At 35.3% G+C, this 19,036-nt stretch overlaps 1 protein-coding gene across 5 annotated transcripts in view; it reads left to right on the top strand.

Annotated features, from left to right (window-relative positions):
• Positions 1-19,036, top strand: part of slc4a4.L (solute carrier family 4 member 4 L homeolog) — a 142,482-nt gene that overhangs the window by 90,752 nt on the left and 32,694 nt on the right. For 2 of the 5 annotated variants that reach the window (XM_041591074.1, XM_041591076.1), the window contains 6 exons: positions 167-327; positions 2,678-2,857; positions 4,810-4,851; positions 8,899-8,994; positions 11,962-12,038; positions 17,870-18,027. In XM_041591074.1, coding sequence (XP_041447008.1) covers positions 167-327; positions 2,678-2,857; positions 4,810-4,851; positions 8,899-8,994; positions 11,962-12,038; positions 17,870-18,027 — 714 coding nt within the window. The remainder of the gene's footprint in view (positions 1-166; positions 328-2,677; positions 2,858-4,809; positions 4,852-8,898; positions 8,995-11,961; positions 12,039-17,869; positions 18,028-19,036) is intronic. The other 3 variants (XM_041591075.1, XM_018252575.2, XM_018252568.2) reach the window with 3 other exon arrangements.

Below are 19,036 nucleotides of genomic sequence, written 5' to 3'. Positions count from 1 at the left end.
GACGTAGCCTGAAAAGTAAAACCCAGGTGTAAACTATACAGTATATTATATAGTATTATTATACAAACAGTATAATAATTTGTTCTTTAACATAATGCTTCATAGATGTGACTTCTGTGTACCTACACGCAACTAACCATATTGCATTTACTCTTGTTGCCTACAGGTGGTTAAAATTTGAAGAAAAGGTGGAACAAGGGGGTGAAAGATGGAGTAAACCTCATGTTGCCACGCTGTCCTTGCACAGCTTATTTGAACTGAGGACTTGCATTGAAAAAGGGACAGTACTGCTTGACCTAGAGGCAAATTCACTCCCACAAGTGATAGGTGAGTATTTCTGTATGCTGAACACTAGACATTAAGGGGCAAATTCACCAAGGGTCGAATATCGAGGGTTAATTAACCCTCGATATTCGACTGGGAATTAAAATCCTTCGACTTCGAATATCGAAGTTGAAGGATTTTAGTGCAAATAATCCTTCGAACGACCGATTAAATCCTGCGAATCGAACGATTCGAAGGATTTTAATCCAACGATCGAAGGATTATCCTTCGACCAAAAAAACTTAGGCAAGCCTATGGGGACCTTCCCCATAGGGGGTCGAAGTTTTTTCTTAAAGAGACAGTACTTCACTATCGAATAGTTGAACGATTTTTAGTCGAAGTAGCCCATTCGATGGTCGAAGTAGCCCAAAAAACACTTCGAAATTCGAAGCTTTTTTACTTCGAATCCTTCACTCGAGCTTGGTGAATTGGCCCCTAACTGTATATGACATCTTGCTTTAATTTCAAACAATGATTTATTTAAGTCACATATGAAAAAAGGTGATATCAGTAGCTTTTACTAATTATTGTTTAACATATTCTTTAAATAATTGGGTAGTTTTCAAACTAATTTAAGTTACCAATAGCTGAAATAAAAGCCTGTATCAACAGACATAAGTAGACAAAAGACATGTGGCCTTAGGAGCAAAAAATAATAATAAACCAAATATGAAGATGTATGACAGATTTTATTTTTCTATGGGACATCATAACAGCCAGGTTGTTATAATAGTGATAAAAATGTGATAATAGTTTGATAATAGTCTAGAAGTCCCTGAAGAATGTTTTGTCCCTGAAAGTCATGTTTTGCTCCCATTCTGTACATATGTAACTAAAAGTTACATATGTTCAAATGTTAACAACCAGTGGCCTGCATTCAGAGTAATTGTCTCCATAGCCCATTCCAACTTTATTCACCTAAATCTTTCTTTCTAGTTAGTTATTCTTATGATATTTCCTGTAGTGCCTACCCCTTTTAAAAAAATGGGAAGGGCTGGTAACTCATCTATTTAATGACCAAATCTTATAAATACTGCAGTGCACAAGTCTGTATGGAAGGCCATGTTTAGTCATTAATGTAGTGTTTTGACATCCCTAATAGTAATATAAGCTCTTTCTTTTGGGCAGGTCCCTAGTTACCTTTATAGACATGTTGTATTATTGTATTATATGTTCAGTGTATACATCCATTTATTGTACAGCACTGCAGAATGTGTTGGCACTTTATGTTGATATTGAATAATCTCTAGTTTAAAAAAGGGGGGGTTGATAAATCATCCATTTAATTAATGGAGGCATATCTTGGGACTACATGTCAACAATAATAATAAGCATGGTTGTGGTTACTAAATATTAGTAGATCTGTAAAACAAATATAACAAATACTAAAATCTAATGACAAGAATAGCTTTTATTAAGCAATTTCCCTTTTAAAACTTTATAACAATGAAGTTGCAGCACCTTAATATAATCTTAACTATGACCATTAAATTACTATTTTTATTTCAAGCATTTCCAAGTCATTGACCTTCCATCTTCCAGAGGTTTAAAACCAAGTTATAACGCTCATGGCATGGTTATTAAGTGGTATATTTTATAGATATTTTTGCATGCAGATAACAGTTTATGGCAGCAGTTTGCATTAAATAAATAAAATCAGCACTGCTTGATAAGGGATCTGCTTCAGCAACAACACATTACATTATCATCATGTGTAACTTGATGAACATTATTTGAATGTTTTTTCTTCTTTAAAGTCACCTTAGGTGATTTTGTAATGTACAGGTCTGTAATGAGTAAAAGTTATGATCCCCCTAAAGTCATGACTTAGTTTCTCTGCCTGTACAACATGATCCTATAGCAACATTTTGGCATTCACGCTTGACACAATCACTACTGACGAATGGGGGAGGAAACATTATACTTTGCATGATGAAATGGAAAATATAAACTCAGTTTGCTGGACTTTTTGAATTTGCTGAATACCAAATCTTCTACAAAATATTTGACTGAATGCTGAACCATATTTTCAGTTGTCCAGAATTGTAAATTTACTTAATACAGTGATCTGGAATGAATTGAGCCCTAAGAATTTGGCTGAATCCAATGCCAAATCCCAAACTGAATGCTGAATTCCATGCATCCCTTATTTGAATGTAGATCCTGGAAAAGCCTTCTCATGATCATTTCTATCCAATTTATTATACCTATATACTGTATGTATTAGATTAACACATATTAATTTTTTTGTAAAATGGTACCACAAATACTGTAATATGCTAAACTCTACTCTGCAGTACAGATAAACAGCTAAAGAAACAAACAATTCTAAACATTTACTTTCCATTAACAGAGAAAATCATTGACAACCAAATCGAGATGGGGTTGTTGAAAGCAGAACTGAAGGACAAAGTGACCTACACATTGCTCAGGAAGCACCGACACCAGACGAAAAAATCCAACCTGCGCTCCTTGGCCGATATAGGAAAAACTGTCTCCAGTGCAAGTAGGATGTTTACTGGTCCTGATAATGGTAATGTAGGGCCAATCACTGAAATGTCTGCCCCCTCCAATTCATCTTTTTCATTTGTAGAAGTAACATTACATTTCATCTATACCTTTCATTAATATACCATGGCTCTTTTGCAGATATTATAGGCTTAATTATTTCTTATTTCCCATTTCATATCATATGCTCCACATGAGTCATGTCATGTCATGAGCCATAGTTCCAGAAGAATTGGGCCAAGGATTCCATTTGGAATTCTGTTTTTTTTTTAAATGTCATAAATATGGCTATTCTGTATGTTAATAAACAGCTCAGATCAATTTAAATATATTTATGTGATTTAAATTCTGCAAAATCCTTCCAAACTATTTTTTTATTTCAATTGTTTTCAGATTGTTCACCAGAAATAAAGACTTTTTTCAATTACTTTCCATTTTTTATTCTTTACCGTTTTTCCAAAATCTAAGTTTAAAGTTTTATCTCTCTGTCTCTGGTGTTTCAATCTGGCAGCTCAGTAATTTAGGTGCAAATTCTGAACTGTTACAATTCTGCAACATTTAGTTGATACATTTACAGCAGCCTCTCTGGAGTATTAGCAACTATGGTATCAATAGTTGATGCCTTTAATGAAACCAAGAGATTTTGCTCAGCAGGGCCAAAGATGTAGGTGGGATGGCACTCGAACTGGTTAGTTTTCCGAAGTTGCCTCATGAGGAAACTTTGGGTGACTTCGGAAAACAAAGCGATCCGAGTGCCACCCCCCCGGAAGTTTAGATTCTAGCCGGCGGGAAGACTTTTCGGGATATTAGTCGCAGGAAGAAGGGGCAATTAGTCACAGAGTGACTAAATCTCTCCAAATCTTCCTGTGTGTCTCTGCCCTAAATGTTTTCAAATAGTCAATATTAGGGAATGACAGAAAGGTATTTGTGTAACCTAGATAATTAGCTTTACTTTGCTATATGTTATACAGTATACTAATGTAGATAGATTTGCATTTATTTACTGTTTAGGTCAGGTATATCCATTTTATTTTAGCTCCCAGAAATGTATTCACCATCTGGTTGGCTGTAGGTTAGAAGTCCTTATTTTAATGGCTACTAATATGGCTTTAATACTGACTTTTTGTATTTAAATCCTGCTTCATTTGTCAGATATGTAAAGTTTGGTATTTTATTTTCTGGCATAAAAGAAGTCAGATATCATTTCACAACTTTTATTATGTTCCCTTTCTAGATTCAAAGTAATTTATTTTCCATGAAAGTTGTGAGACTATCACACTCACATTTAGAATATAAAACGTTAAATGACAAAAAATGTCTCAATCTCCTAATCCAATTCCAGATTGTTCTCATACTTCAATGGAGTTTTCCCGTGATAGTATATGTTTCGAAATGTGGCACAAATTCTTGACTGGGTTTCTGTTGTATGTCAGAAGGGAATCAGAGACAGTCACCTGAGCACTGGAATACATAAATAGATACAAAATATGACCAAAAGTTTCCAAAATTAACAGAAATTAATTCATCTGAAAATGTTATACAGTGTTGCATATTTTAAAGCACATGTAAACTTTTCTCATTATATTATTGTATTATATACAGTAAAACCTCAATTTTACATCCCCTGATTTCAGTTTCCCCTCAATTTACATCGTTTTTTTGTAGTCCCATCTATATATTATACATAAAACATTTCCTTGATTTTATATTTTCCCTGAATTTACATGATTTTATTCTGGTCCCTTAAAAAACGTAATATGGGGGTTCTACTGTATTTTGATAACAGTATCCAGTAATTGTTTTCTGATCTTGGGAACCTCAGGTTCCCTATATCTGGCTCTGTATATTTAATTCCACAAACCACACAAGCAATCCTTTCATTATCATTGATTTATTTCAATATCTAAACCAAAAACAAACCCATATACTGTATGTTTCTATTGTATCCTTGATAATCATGTAATATGACCCTCACAGGAGTGAGAGAGGAGGGCCTGATGAAAAACTCATTCCTCTCAGGTGAATAGCATGGTACTTACCGTTTTTTTGCTATTTGTGTGCTTACGGCAAAGGATGCTGTAACCATTTTGCTGCAAGCATTTGCAATGTTTTGCATGCTGCTCTGCAGTGAAAGGGTTATTTGAGATCCTTTATTTCATACCATTTGTGGTGATTCTAATCAAAGGTGGCATTCGCTGTTAAACATAAGTATATATTTGTGTTTGCATAGATATTGGTGAATTCTTTTTCTAACAGAGAAGTGGAATATTTTAGATATTATTAGTTTATTGATTTTGTGGGGCAATAATATTGATCATACTAAAATTACTGAATGCTTGAATGCCAAGAAATATTGAATTATATAAATTTTTATCTTTCTGTTCTTGATGGCATTATCTTCAGAATATTTTGTCACCAATAGTGGGCATGAGGGAGTAGTATGTGTGCACAGGACACTTCCTCACCGAGATATATATATATCTTTCCTTGCATTTGTAAAAACAGATGATATTTTCCTAAGGTAATTTGTAGCATCTTAGTGTCTTAGCAAGACAAAAAGATGAATGCCTTTAATTAATAAAGAATTCACTTTATTCCATTGTCATTGTGCTTTGTGTCCTGAGAGAGCATAACCAAACATTTTTGTGGTAGTTCTACAATAAGAGATGTCCAATGATCAGCCTTACAGCACTTTCCGACTTCTAAACTTAACAAATCACCAACAGCTGAAATGGGTTCAACAAAAGTTGGTCATTGGTTTGACATCTTTAACTTATGGGCTTTATTTATGAAGGAAGAAGTAGCATTTCCTGAGAAAGTTAATTGCCCCAGCACAATACTTTCAGTATTTAATGAGAGTCTTTAATATGGACCAACAACAATCATTCCTTCATAAATATGACCATAAGGTTTGCATATCATTACATATTGACATCACTGTGACATGGATATTACTTTTATTCATAGAGGAGCATTACCGAACACTTATAAAGAAGGAAGAGTGGAACAAATATTGCCACCTTTAAACCTACTGACCATTATTTATTCTAATGTATTACTTTTGATGTGTGCAGTATTAATAATCAACATTAGAGTTGCGTTTACTCTTACTGGACTTGAGCTTGGTTTGGAACAACATTTTGTGATTACTAAGTTAGCATATTACAAAGGTAAATATACAGGTATGGAATCTATTATACATATAACATACAGTAATGCTATATACCATAGTATCCTATTTAAACAAGCAATTCAAATTTTTTGCCAAATTTGTTTCTTGTTTTTTTTCTTCTTTACCTTGTATTTGATGTTAATTAAGCTAGCACAAATCCCTGCTGATGGTGAAACCATTGTATTGTAGTGTTTAAGCATTTTAGTAAACTTTAAGTATGCCGCTCCAGATTCCAGAATGAACATTTATATGGAAAACGTTAGGTCTCAAGAGATTTGGTAATAGACCCCATACCTGTATTGTTACCTTAGAGTCACTGTATAGCAGTAGACACTTACACAACAGAGAACAAGCTTTTACCCCTATTTTTACCCCCTATTTTTTACCCCCTATGTAATACAAGGCACTGTTTGCCCAGGTGCAGTAACCCATAGCAACTAGCAAGATGTTTGCTTTTAAACAGGGGATCAGGAAATGCTCCCTTCCTATTGGTTGCTATAGGTGATTATACCAAGAGCAAGCTTTGTACCTTTTAATACATAACCCCAATAAGTTTGGATTCCTTTACATTATCTGTTCCCCCCTAGGTTGGCAAGTCCTACCAGTTGGAAGGTCTGCTCTAGCATTAAAAAATATTAACCTATGGCAAATTTCAGTTCTGAAGGACATGAACTGTTGCTGCACCACATAGCTGTTTAATGGAAATATATATGACAATACAATGACATACAATTAGCTATTGAGTAGGATAGGTCTACAGTCCTCCAGCTTTCCGTCTGAGGGATTATTAGCAGAACAGAATGACACCAAACACAAACATTTGACACCCATACATTCTTTTAATGCATTAGAAATAAATTTACATGGAACTATTGACTTGAAAGACTTATACAAACATTAATGATTATGCTGCAGTCACTGAATCTGTTGTTGATCAAAAATTACATAAATAACAGTGCATATGACCTACTGCTATTTAATTCTGCCACTATAATAAGCATGTGACAGAACAGCTACATAGTCCTGGTCTACTTATTATTTCAAACAGGATTGAATATGTACTGCATTTGCAATAAGTGATTGAAAATCTACATATGAAAGTAAACAGTGTATAATATTGATTTATTGTTTTAGTGTTTTAACATTTTTATTAATTGAATATGTTATTCAATATTTTATATTTTTTTTATTAAAATGTTAAAAATAATAGTTCCCCTAAGTCTATTGCACATGCCCACATCTGTTGAGCAAAAGTCATGACAGCATGTTGCTTTGCATTCAGTTATTTGCAAAAAGTATTTTGCATGTTGTGCTGTTGTTGCAGTTAATACATAATTTTTCTCCTTGTGGCACAAACATTCAGCTCTATTTATAATACACATTCATCTGTTGTTTGTGTATTTAAGATAAAGGTATTTTGGTCTGCAATCCCAAAACAACGCATGTACAGTCATATATTGCAGTTTTATTCCAAATCCAACAAATGTCTATTTACAATCTGGGTGTATCTTCCATTAATATTTCACTTTAATGAAATCCATCCTTAAAGGCTCTGTGCACTTTTTAACATGAGTAATAACTGGTACATTACTTGAATTAGCAGAGTTAATTTAGACATCAGTAGAGAAATAAACATGGTAGCTCCCATTCATATGATATGGTATAAATGCAAATATGCAAACATTTAGCTATTCTCTCCTATTTTCATAAATGCAAACTGCGGCACATTTGCTAGGATAGGACCAAATCATATGTGCAGTCATATGTGAAAGATAATCCCAATATATATACTATATGCTTGCTGTGTTGGCGATTATTTACCCAAAAGATGTTTGAGAGTGACACCAGTTCAGTATACTTTTTTCTTAAGCAATAGTTTATCCATCAATGTGAACTGGTGGCAATTTTAGGGTTTCAGTTTGGTGCAGGGAGCAGAGTGCAGCTCTCTCTGGGGAGCAAGTGCTTCTTAAGTGAGCACTAAGGGGCATATGTTGTGCCCTGCAGCACTCTAGCACTTGTGTCCTGGGGAAAAGAAAATAACTCCTTAGGTGTTACAGAAATCAGTGTAATAAAAGGCAAGATTAAAAGCAAACTTCATTGGTTGCTATGGGTTTCCCGGAGACAGAAACCCATAGCAACCAGTGAAGTTTGCTTTTAACCAAGTGACCAATGAATGATACCCTATTATTGGTTGCTATAGGTGACAAGACCTATTGCAAACTTATTACATAACCCTGATAAATTTCCTTTTATTGAAGAATTACACTTAGGGGCAGAATTATTAAAATATGAGATTAGAGCTCACTACAAAAAAACTCACTTTCTATTGATTCATATGAGCTTTTTAGAGAAGTATTTATCAAGTAGTGAACTTTCGCCCATTGATAAATACCCTTCTAAAAGGAATGAATAGAAAGCAGAGGAGTTTTTCTGTGGTGAGATGTAATTTCGCTCTGATAAATCTGCCCCTTATTCTTATTACTCTTATCACTGCAGCATTCTTCCTTCAGTATAAGAAATGTGAAAAATAAGTGTTACAAATATAAAATAATCCAAAATAAAGTCTAGTTGAAACTTGAATTGGTACATTTGTCATGGCTTTGTGATCCTGCCAGCTGTTTTATGCCCCAGTGGAAACAATGCACAATGTTATCCCTGCAAACGCTAATGTACATTTTAGCCCTTCTTTGCACTATGCTTGCGTTTTATAGTAACGACTTGGCATAAGAGATTATATTCTATGGTGCATTTCGGCTTTGAATTCCTTTTCTTTTTCTGCTTCTGTTAAAGGCTTTTAGTTGTCTTTCTTTGTTTTTTTCTTTTTCTCACCTTTCCCTTTTAATCTTCCTACTGCTGCTCTTGCATCCTTCACTGCTTTCTGCCTCTGGCTCTAGCCCGCAGTCCTCTAGAGACTTCTGTGCCCTGTCTAGCAACCCGCATGTCGGACGATGATCTCCGAGTGCGGCGCAGCCCCAGCATGGGATTGCTCAGTAAGTGTTGGAGAATTGCGGTGTGGGAGAGTATGCTGCATGGGGGTGGTGGTTATTGTTTATGACAGATGAGGAATTATAAAAAGTCTACTTTGCCCTGAATAAAAATGTAGTAATCTTATGCAAAAATGTACTCGGCTCACTTAGGGGGTTAGTTATCTAGCTCCGAATATCAGAACCTCGAACAATTCGTAGTTTTCACATCAAAAAAAAAACTATGAATTTTTCAAAATTTATTAAAGTCCGATGGTCTAAAAAGTCCGAATCCAAAACCCTGGCATCTAAAAGCTCTCGAGGTCCTATAAGTATAAGTCAATGGGGAATGGCGAACAATTCAGAGTTTTCATGGAAAGCTCCGAAGTTTGCCCGACCCTACTTTTTTCAGGCTTTTTTCTTCAAAAAATAAGGTCCATTCAGGAATTCGAAGTTGGATATTAGAAATACTGAGAAAAATTCAGACCTTGATTGTATTAGTACAGATTATTTAAATGTTAGTGAAAAATGTTTCCAGCTGCATATTTCAGTTATTCCCACTTACTATATATACCGGTAGGCTTGAAATATGTTTTCGTATTCAGTTGATTTGTGCATTTATAATTACTTTTCTGTATATTGCCATAATTTATTTCCCTAATGTATAGCTGAGAATATTGTAAAGCATAAGAGGTGGAGTTGCATACATGAAAGGGGCCCAGTATGTTCAAATACAATTTACTCAGCTGCCTGGGTAGATTTTTTCTAGCAAATGTATTTCTAGGTATGTTGAGTATAGTCATTACCGGTGACTTATTTATCAAGAAAGCTTTGTGTTCTCTTTCACGCAGAGGAGTTTGACTATACACAGACAAGAGTTTCAGGATATAAAATGACTTGCTGGGGGGGGTCACTTCATATCACATTTCCAAGTGGCGATTTTATTTGACAGGGTCCTACATATGCATCAGTGTGTGTATTCTGAAGGCTATACATACCACTGCTTTAATGGGTTCCCAGTAACATTTTCTTGCTACTGTCCATTGTTATCACAGTAAACATGAAAAGTAATACAAAGTAATTACATTAGAGTGTATTTGCAGAGCAGTGTTTAGTGTAAATATACTTAGCGTTGTCACAGTCTGAAGACAGGAAATGTGGAGATAATATAACAGAAAGAATAGGAAAGAGATAATTGCTGCTGAAAGGGAATCTTTTAACTGGATTCCATAAAAATCACTGCTGAGCTTTCCCTTGTGCCTGCAGATAGCTACATAGGAAAGCTCTCAGAGTAAAAGTACAGCTTGGATTTGATATAAAAGGCTTAAGTGTACATATACAGTTACCTAAAGTTAAATCTGGCCATACACTGACTAGACTAACTAGAATGATGAAAGCTGCATATGGTCCTCAACAACGGCTTCCAGTAGGCTTAAAGTATGATTAAGTAATTTGCACAATATGGACACCCACATGCTGGCCCAAAGATATTCTTATTTGGCTACCATATTAAATAAGCAAATTTTTTTGTGTATGGTAAATTTAAGGATTTTTCAATCCCTACTAATAAGAGCTATGTTTGAAGTCAAGTTACTTACATGATCAGTCTGGTCCCCATTTTTTTCAGTCCCTACAAGATTTGAAGATGTTCTGTTTTTTCTAATTTACTATGTATACATAAACCATCATAAGCAGAGCTGCTCAACCCAAATGCTGCTGTACTTCATCTCTCCAGTCCCAACTTGATCTAAAATTTTTAAAGGGGTAGTTCACTTCTGAGTTAATTTTCAGCATGATATAGAAAGTGATATTCTGAAAGAGTTTTCATTTGGTCTTAAAGGGGTTGTTCACCTTTGAGTTAACTTTTAGCATGACATAGAGACTGATATTCTGAAACAATTTGCAATTGGTTTTCATTTTTTATTTGTGGTTTTTGAGTTATTTTGCTTTTTATTCAGTAGCTCTCCATTTTGCAATTTAAATAATCTGGTTGCTAGGGTCCAAATTACCCTAGTAACCGTACATTAATTTGAATAAGAGACTGGAATATGAATAGGAGAGGACCTGAATAGAAAGATGAGTTATACAGTGCAAAGTACAGTAGCAATAACTATACATTTGTAGCCTTACAGAGCATTTGATTTTTAGATGGTGTCAGTGACCCCCATTTGAAAACTGGAAAGAGTCGGAAGAAAAAGGCAAATAATTAAAAAAAAGTTGCTTAGAACTGGCCACTCTATAACATACTAAAAGTTAATGGAAAGGTGAACCACCCCTTTAATTTTCTGTTTTTTGTGTTTTTGTTTTTAATTATTAAGTTTTTTGGCTCTCTAGTCTGGAATTTCAGCAACTATTTGGCTGCTAGGGCCCAATTTTCTTATTTGAATTAGAGATTGGAAGATGAATATGAGAGGGACCACCATCTGAAATCAGGAAAGAGACAGACAGTGGTGTAACTACAAGGCGTTAAACCCCACCAAAAATCTGCAAGGGGCCCAGCACCCGCCTCACACTTTCTCACCTCACCTGCTCCCTACCCTTTTAATCTCAGGTATGAGGGCAACTAGGGAAGAGGGATTTCTCTATAGCTATAGAGGAAGCAGACCCTGTGTTTCAGACCCCTCAATCGGGGGGGGGGGGGGGCTTTATAGTTATGTCACTGAAGACAGGGAAACAATAAAAAATAAGAACTAATTGAAAAGCTGCTAAATAGGGGATTCTATAACATGCAATTAACTTCCCCAAAAGTATTAAGGCATGTTGAGATCTGTAACCGAGAAACATATTCCTCATATTTCTATGAATAATGATATTGGCTTAATATATCAGTTTAAACCATGTACATGTACGGTTATTTATACTTACACGTGAAGGTATATATAACTTGTAATGTGACTCATACAAAGCTAACGTAAGAAATGATTACTTTACCTTTAGGGAATTTTAGTCAAATGTGTCATTATTAAAGCATAACGTATTTGTTGTATTTTGTAGGCAGTCCAACAATGGCCCCTAGAAACTTGACATCTTCCAGCCTAAACGATATCTCTGACAAGCCTGACAAAGACCAGGTAAGTGCATATGTTTGTTCTGCTTAGATAACTACATTGATGGTAATGGTTTTTGGAATCTCTGTTCAAGTATGACAACTTGGTAGAATTCTTTCTTTTTTTAACTGGTTAGTCTAAATTTGCGGTGCATTACATACAATATCCTGAATGTGAACAGAAGTCCTGCAAAGCTTACATTACAATTGCAACAGATTTCCTGCCTTGATATCCCACTGTATGACACATATAATATAAAATAGCTCAAGTTCATGTGAGGTTATGATTAAGGTTTCAGTGAGGTGCAGGTGTGATAAGGGGGGTACGAGATTTCACCTTCAGAGAGAGAAAGAAGCAGCTGTTGTTTGACTGCTTTCTGTAATCTGATTATAAATACTAAGCAACATAGGCCTGCTTTGCAGCAATAGATAGAGGGAAGAGCTGGTATAATCAAATGGAATTATGAGCAGACCATTAAGTGGGAATTGCTACTGAGACACAAAGGGCATTTCTGGTACTACATAATTAATGGCAGGATGCAGAGAAACAGTTCAGAACATCATTAAAAATACAGAAGAAATAACTGCATTGTTTATATTGAGCAGAGTTACAAATAATTCACATCCAGCAGCAGTATACCTGTACATCAACACACACACACACACACACACACGCGGGCCCATTTACTTAGCTCGAGTGAAGGAATAGAATAAAAAAACTTCAAATTTCAAATGGTTTTTTTTGGCTACTTCAACCATTGAATGGGCTACTTCAACTACGACTTCAAATCGAACGATTCGAACAAAAAATCGTTCCACTATTCAATAGTCAAAGTACTGTCTCTTTAAAAAAAAACTTTTACCCCCTAGTTCGCCATCTAAAACCTACCGAAGTCAATGTTAGCCTATGGGGAAGGTCCCAATAGGCTTTGCAATCTTTTTTCGTTGAAGAAAAATCGTTCGATCGATGGATTAAAATAGATTTTTCGTTCGATCGTTCGATTGTACTATTTGCGGTAAATCCTTCGACTTTGATATTCGAAGTTGAAGGATTTACATTCGGCAGTCGAATATCGAAGGTTAATTAACCCTCGATATTCGACCATATGTAAATCTGCCCCACAATCTTAATTTACTTCTTCTTTGTAAAAGATCAAATGAATGTGTTATTATGGAAAACCTTTCAATTTGCCCTGTACGGAATAAACCAAACATAAAGGTGCTCTCTTTATTCAATATTCACAGTGCTATAGTATATTATATGTACCCCTCTACCCGAGGAAATAAAGTGACAGGTGTCTTTACATAAAATTACATGCTACTTATCTTGCAATAAATCTTGTAATTAATGCTTATTTTTTTACACAGCCTACAAATTGTCAGAGTTATTTATCCTTACCCCCTGATTTTAATTAATGATTAAAGACATGCAAACACAGCATTGCCTTATTTATAGATGTTATTGTTTCAAGAGAAAGTTGCAAATAACATTGTGAGTTATCAGAATGAGCCCATTACATTAGCTCTCTTCTCTCCAGTACAAAATTCAACTGTTCTTAAACAGCACCCCTGCAAACAATGTCACTGTAATCCTCCACATTACTTTCATTATCCTGCTGACAAAAACCATTCTCATTAGTACTTAGTATTGTATTAGACACAGCCAGTCATATCTGAAGATTTGCAAAGCGAAAGCCAAGTGGGTTGGCTGCTATTTATATAATGGCGTTTGCACTCCAGAAACCTCAATTATTGGTTTTGTTAAGTGGGGTGCATTTTTTTTAATGTTAGTGAATGAGTCAAAAGAAAATGTTCTTTAGAGTTACTAATGCAAGCAGAAAAGTCAAACTAATCAAACCGACCTATAAAGTGACTTTGATAAACATAAAGTTTATGCCCTTTTTGAGTGAGATATAAAACTCAGTCAAGTAGAACTGCTTTATGATATCATAACCCAGCAGGCAATTGAATTCTTGAATTTGACTGTCTGCCTTTTTTGCAGCCTCAAGTCCATTGTAATTCTGTTTCTTGTGAAAGTTTATTTCATAACATTTCCTTATATTGCTCTTTTGAATTAAAGCTTTGCAGGGCAGAAACCTCATTCCTCTTGTACCTCAATGGCTTTTAATGACAATCATACTAAGGGGCAAATTCACTAAGATTCGTAGTTGAGCCAGGTGTAACTTCGCCGCACTTCGCCACACTTTGCCAGGCATAGTTTCGCCAGCGCTTCGCAAATTCACTAAAATCCGAAGTTGCGCTCAGGGCTAGCGTAAGGTTGCGAAGTTGCGCTAGCGTTGATTCGCTAAGTAAAGCGAAGTTACGCTAGCGAAGGCTAATTTGCATACGGCGCCAAATTCAAATTTCAATGGAGGAATACGTATCAGCACTACAAATGCCTAGAAAACCTTCAAAACATCAAGTAAAAATTTTATTTTGCCCTACACATGTGCCCACTGTCTAGGTAAGTTGCCATGAGTCAGGAAATGTAGGGGGGAAGGAGGGGAGCCCCAAAAATTTTTTCGATCTTTTTCAGCCTATCACCCATAATGTAGAAAACACGCCAGCGTTTTTTGGGACTTAGAAATTTTTTTTACTTTTTTTGAAGCAATCCCTATCTACTCTATTGCGCTTTGCCTGGTCTGAGGTGGCGAAGGAAGTCTAGCGTAAAAGGTAGCGTTCAGTACACTGCGCGCGTTAGTGAATTTGCGTAGTTACGTCGCTAGCGAAACTTCGCCAGGCGTAAGGGTGCGAAGTAACACTAGCGAAACTATGCCAGCGTTCGTTAGTGAATTTGCGCAGTAACGAAAATGCCAAACGCTAGCGAAGTAATGCTAGCGTTCGGCGCTTCGGCGCTTAGTGAATTTGCTCCTAAGTGTCTCATGTTATAGTAACAACAAATATATATATGCAGCATTTTTCTGATGTAGGAGATTGTGGAGGATTATTTTATGAATGTTTCCATATGGATTTTTTGGGCTTTAGGGAATTAATGCCAAACATCTTGACTGCAATCTGTTGAAAACTGAAAAAAAGATGTGTTTGAATAGAACTGTATGGCAACATCACTATTTATGGCTTTTCTAATTTTAGAGAAGGTAATTGATGCAATTAGATTTTTATAGACCTACTTTAATTTACTTCAACAAAACTGATATGTGAGATTATTACATTGCTGTTATCAGCAAGCAAATGCAGTTTGAAAGATACAGCTGCAGGGACCGTAGCTCAAACAGACTGAATACTTATTATCATTACTATTAAAGCATATTTAGAAAGTGGCAATATTTTCCACACTGCTGCATTAATAGATGGGTGTATATAGATGGCCTGTCATTTATTGAAAGGGGATCTAAACCCTCCATAAATGTATCCTACTTCTCCATTTAGTTCTCTAAATATTATTAGCAAAAATGTTGCTTACCAACACAGTGTCAGCCATCATGCTGTTATCTTACATTTACCTTAATTGAATTACACTGTAAACAGCCATCAGAAGGGAGGACATCATCCACTATCCATTATCCACTCAAAATCATTAGTGGGGGTCCAAGCACCCTAAGCTATGCCACTGCAGGACGTTCAGCTGTTAATGGTTCTATGATAGCTTCCAGGTTCATTTGCAGGTACAAAACACAAAGCCAGATTTACATGGATCAGGTTTGAATCTTATTGGAGGATACTTTTGCATTACAATAGAGCCACGACAGACGTGGAAAAATATTTTATAGAACAATATTGCTTTAAGAATACAATACTGATGTTGCTGGACTACATCTCACAGCATGCTTTAACCCATGCTGATATTTGTGGTCAAGCAATAGTTTTTAAATGTTTAATATTCTTGCTGCAGTGACCATGCTCGGAGCTGTATTGCTGTATAATCTTGCTGTATTGGCTCCTCTGTAATAACTGGGGGATCAGCTGATCAGTTTTCCAGTGCTCACTGTAATGGGTCTATTACTGCTTGTATAAAATACAAAAACTCTTAAGTAGCACTAGACAGATTGGTAAATATGCATTTCTACAAAATGCCAGAGCATATTATACATTTAAGAAGCCGGTGGATCTGTTTCAAAAATGACATCTAACCTTGTGACAGAGTGGAAATAATTTCAAAATTAAAGAAAAGTGACTACTTAGTTATGTCACTTTAAAGATGTGGATAGGGGTTGTTAAAGACGGCAAATCTTTTTCAGATCAAACTTAAGACAATTGCATTTAGCTCTGGAATTGCTAACCCCTGGGCACATAAGTAATGTTCTTTAATCTTTGAAATTATAACTAAGGTGCAAGGCCAGAGAGACAGGTGTTCTACCCTGGGAACACCTTGTGATATGTCAACAGGATTAGGGTTGTTACAATTTCTGGAAAAAAGTGCCAGCCCTATGTTCTCAGCTTTCTTCCCTATTAATAACATTGTCATCAAAATTAAATGATGGCTGGTCTAGTATGGTATTCATAACAATCCTGGAAAAATCCATGCCCCCCAGCTTGTTGTGCCTGTTTTGTTTTCAGAAATATTTTGCAAACATGAAAGTTATATATGCTTTGAGGGCAGATGTTTTCCGGCTTTTGATTCTTTGGGGTATATTTATCAAAGAGTGAAGTTTAAGATTGCCACAGTCTGTTAGAGTGAAATTCATCCACTCTCCATAAATTACTATGGAAGGTGTATTTATCAAAGGATGAACTTTCACTTTCACCCATTGATAATGGTGATCTCTAACTTCACTCTTTGATAAATATACCCATTTGTCTTTGTTCATAGGCCATGGTTTTCTGCATCTTGCACAAAGTGCAGTAAGAAAAAGCACATATTAAATAAAATACATGTTTGCAAGCACTGACACTTGTATTGCTGACTATGAACCTAAATGAGCTAGTCACTTGCAACTGAATACATCTTTACAATTGACTGGAAGAGTGTATATTCTCGACTAAAATAAGTATCCAGTTATGTTGCAGTATATCTTTTCAACTCCCTTCTAGCCTTATTTGCTTTGTTGAGACAGTAGAACTGGATAGATCTGTGTATGCATAGTCACCTTAAGATGAGCTTCTTGTTCTGTTTAATTGAAAAACTTCCTTTAAAGGCCTACTATGTTGATATAAATGGCATAACACTGTGTTACTTCCTACATTAGATAAATATTTTTTAGTGCTGTAACAGTTCTCTTTTTACAATAGCCTGACTTCCATTGGCCAAGCTGGCACTATGCTGACGGAACTGCTATAGTACAAAGATAAATAAACACATTGTACTGAAACACTAGCCGCATAACTGGAGTAGGAACAGAATGTCACATCTATGCATAATGGCATATGTCGTAGAAATTTTTTCATATTGCTAATTTATAATACTCATAATACGAGGACTATTCTTTTTTTAAACAGCCCTACCCAGGAAACAATGTTTACATACATGTACATATATGTTCATTTGTATGTTATTATTTTTTGAACTCTTGCAATTTTCATTTAACTAGGTACTGTATTGACAAGTTTAATGTAAAAGTCATCTGCAAGATAAAAAAAAAACTTTAGAAGTCATGGCAAGTGCAAACTCTTTTCAGTGTGGAATATTTCTGTTGGTATCAAGGTCACAAATACACTTCACTCCAGAAATTATACATTATATCTATTCTTATCAGAGATTCTTTTTTTATTCACATATTCATTGAATGTCAAATTCAAGCAATGTTGTTAGTGCTTAAGGAGGACCATTTTTAGAGTAATATAATTATTGGTTGGCATGGTTTATATAAGAAATTAGATTTATAAGAATATTATACCCCCTTAAGTATACAATGGACTAAACATTACATGTAACATGTCTTTCTTGTTGTATTTTAGCTAAAGAACAAATTCATGAAAAAGATACCAAGAGACGCAGAAGCATCCAATGTACTTGTAGGGGAGGTGGATTTTCTGGAAACCCCTTTTATTGCTTTTGTCAGGTTGCAACAGGCAGTTATGTTTGGTGCCCTGACAGAAGTTCCTGTACCTACCAGGTATGTTTTTTTAAAAGGCATTACAATATAATAACAGTATGATACCCTACTATTTACAGTGTGTAAAACATATAATATGCATGCCCAATGCGAAATCTTAAAATATCCCCTCATTATACACAAGAGCCAATGCATATCCTGTAAATTAGCTCCTTATAAATGGTGCTTAGTGACGTCATCTGTTAAATCAATGCTCAGTGATGTAATTTGTCACATGACTCAATGAAACGTTTGTATTATAACAGAAATAATGTATAAAATGAGGTTAAAAGTAACCTCAGAGTTTCATGACCTATGTAAGACACAGCCTTTTGGCCTTGTGCCTTTATATGTCGTCACTGTGAAAAACCACCTAAGCTGCTTCAATTGAAAGTTATTTTCTTCTAATCTAAAGGGGTGGCATCTGGTGCGGTGATCCTCTTAATGGGTCAAAAGGTCCCCTGCTATTTGTCTATAATGTCCTCATATATATTTGTAAAGAGGCTACATTATTACCTATATAATGGTAGTTCATTTTATAATTGGTGCTTAGTGATGTCACTTGGGTAACATGAAAGTTAAAAAAAGAACACTGAATAGAACATATAGAACACATTTACAACTAAAGCCCTAGTATAGGGAAAAGATGAATATAAGTGTGTATTGACTTTTTAAGTGGATACTTTGCTAGTCTTCCATCTAGTCAAGACTGAATGTGTATTATTGTAATGTGTATATGATGATCCTGAACTTTTGTGGAGGGCAGGGCCCTAAATTTACACCACTGTCTCTGCTGCAGTGCTAACACGTGTAGATACACTGATAACATAATGCTGTATATGATGCAGAGATACTTGATAAGTCTAGGGAACTATTTTTGCATACACAATCAATGACTCATACTGCTCTCTCAATTGAAAGCTTTTATAGTTACAGTATTTAAAAGGGGAGATGATACAGTAATTCCATTAAGGGAAATACAATTTCATAACAGCAGTTTATACAAGAAATGTATTTCTTAACTTCTTGA

The sequence above is a fragment of the Xenopus laevis genome, chromosome 1L (assembly GCF_017654675.1).
Source record: "Xenopus laevis strain J_2021 chromosome 1L, Xenopus_laevis_v10.1, whole genome shotgun sequence".
NCBI lineage: Eukaryota > Metazoa > Chordata > Amphibia > Anura > Pipidae > Xenopus > Xenopus laevis.
This window is presented reverse-complemented; position numbering and strand designations above follow the sequence as displayed.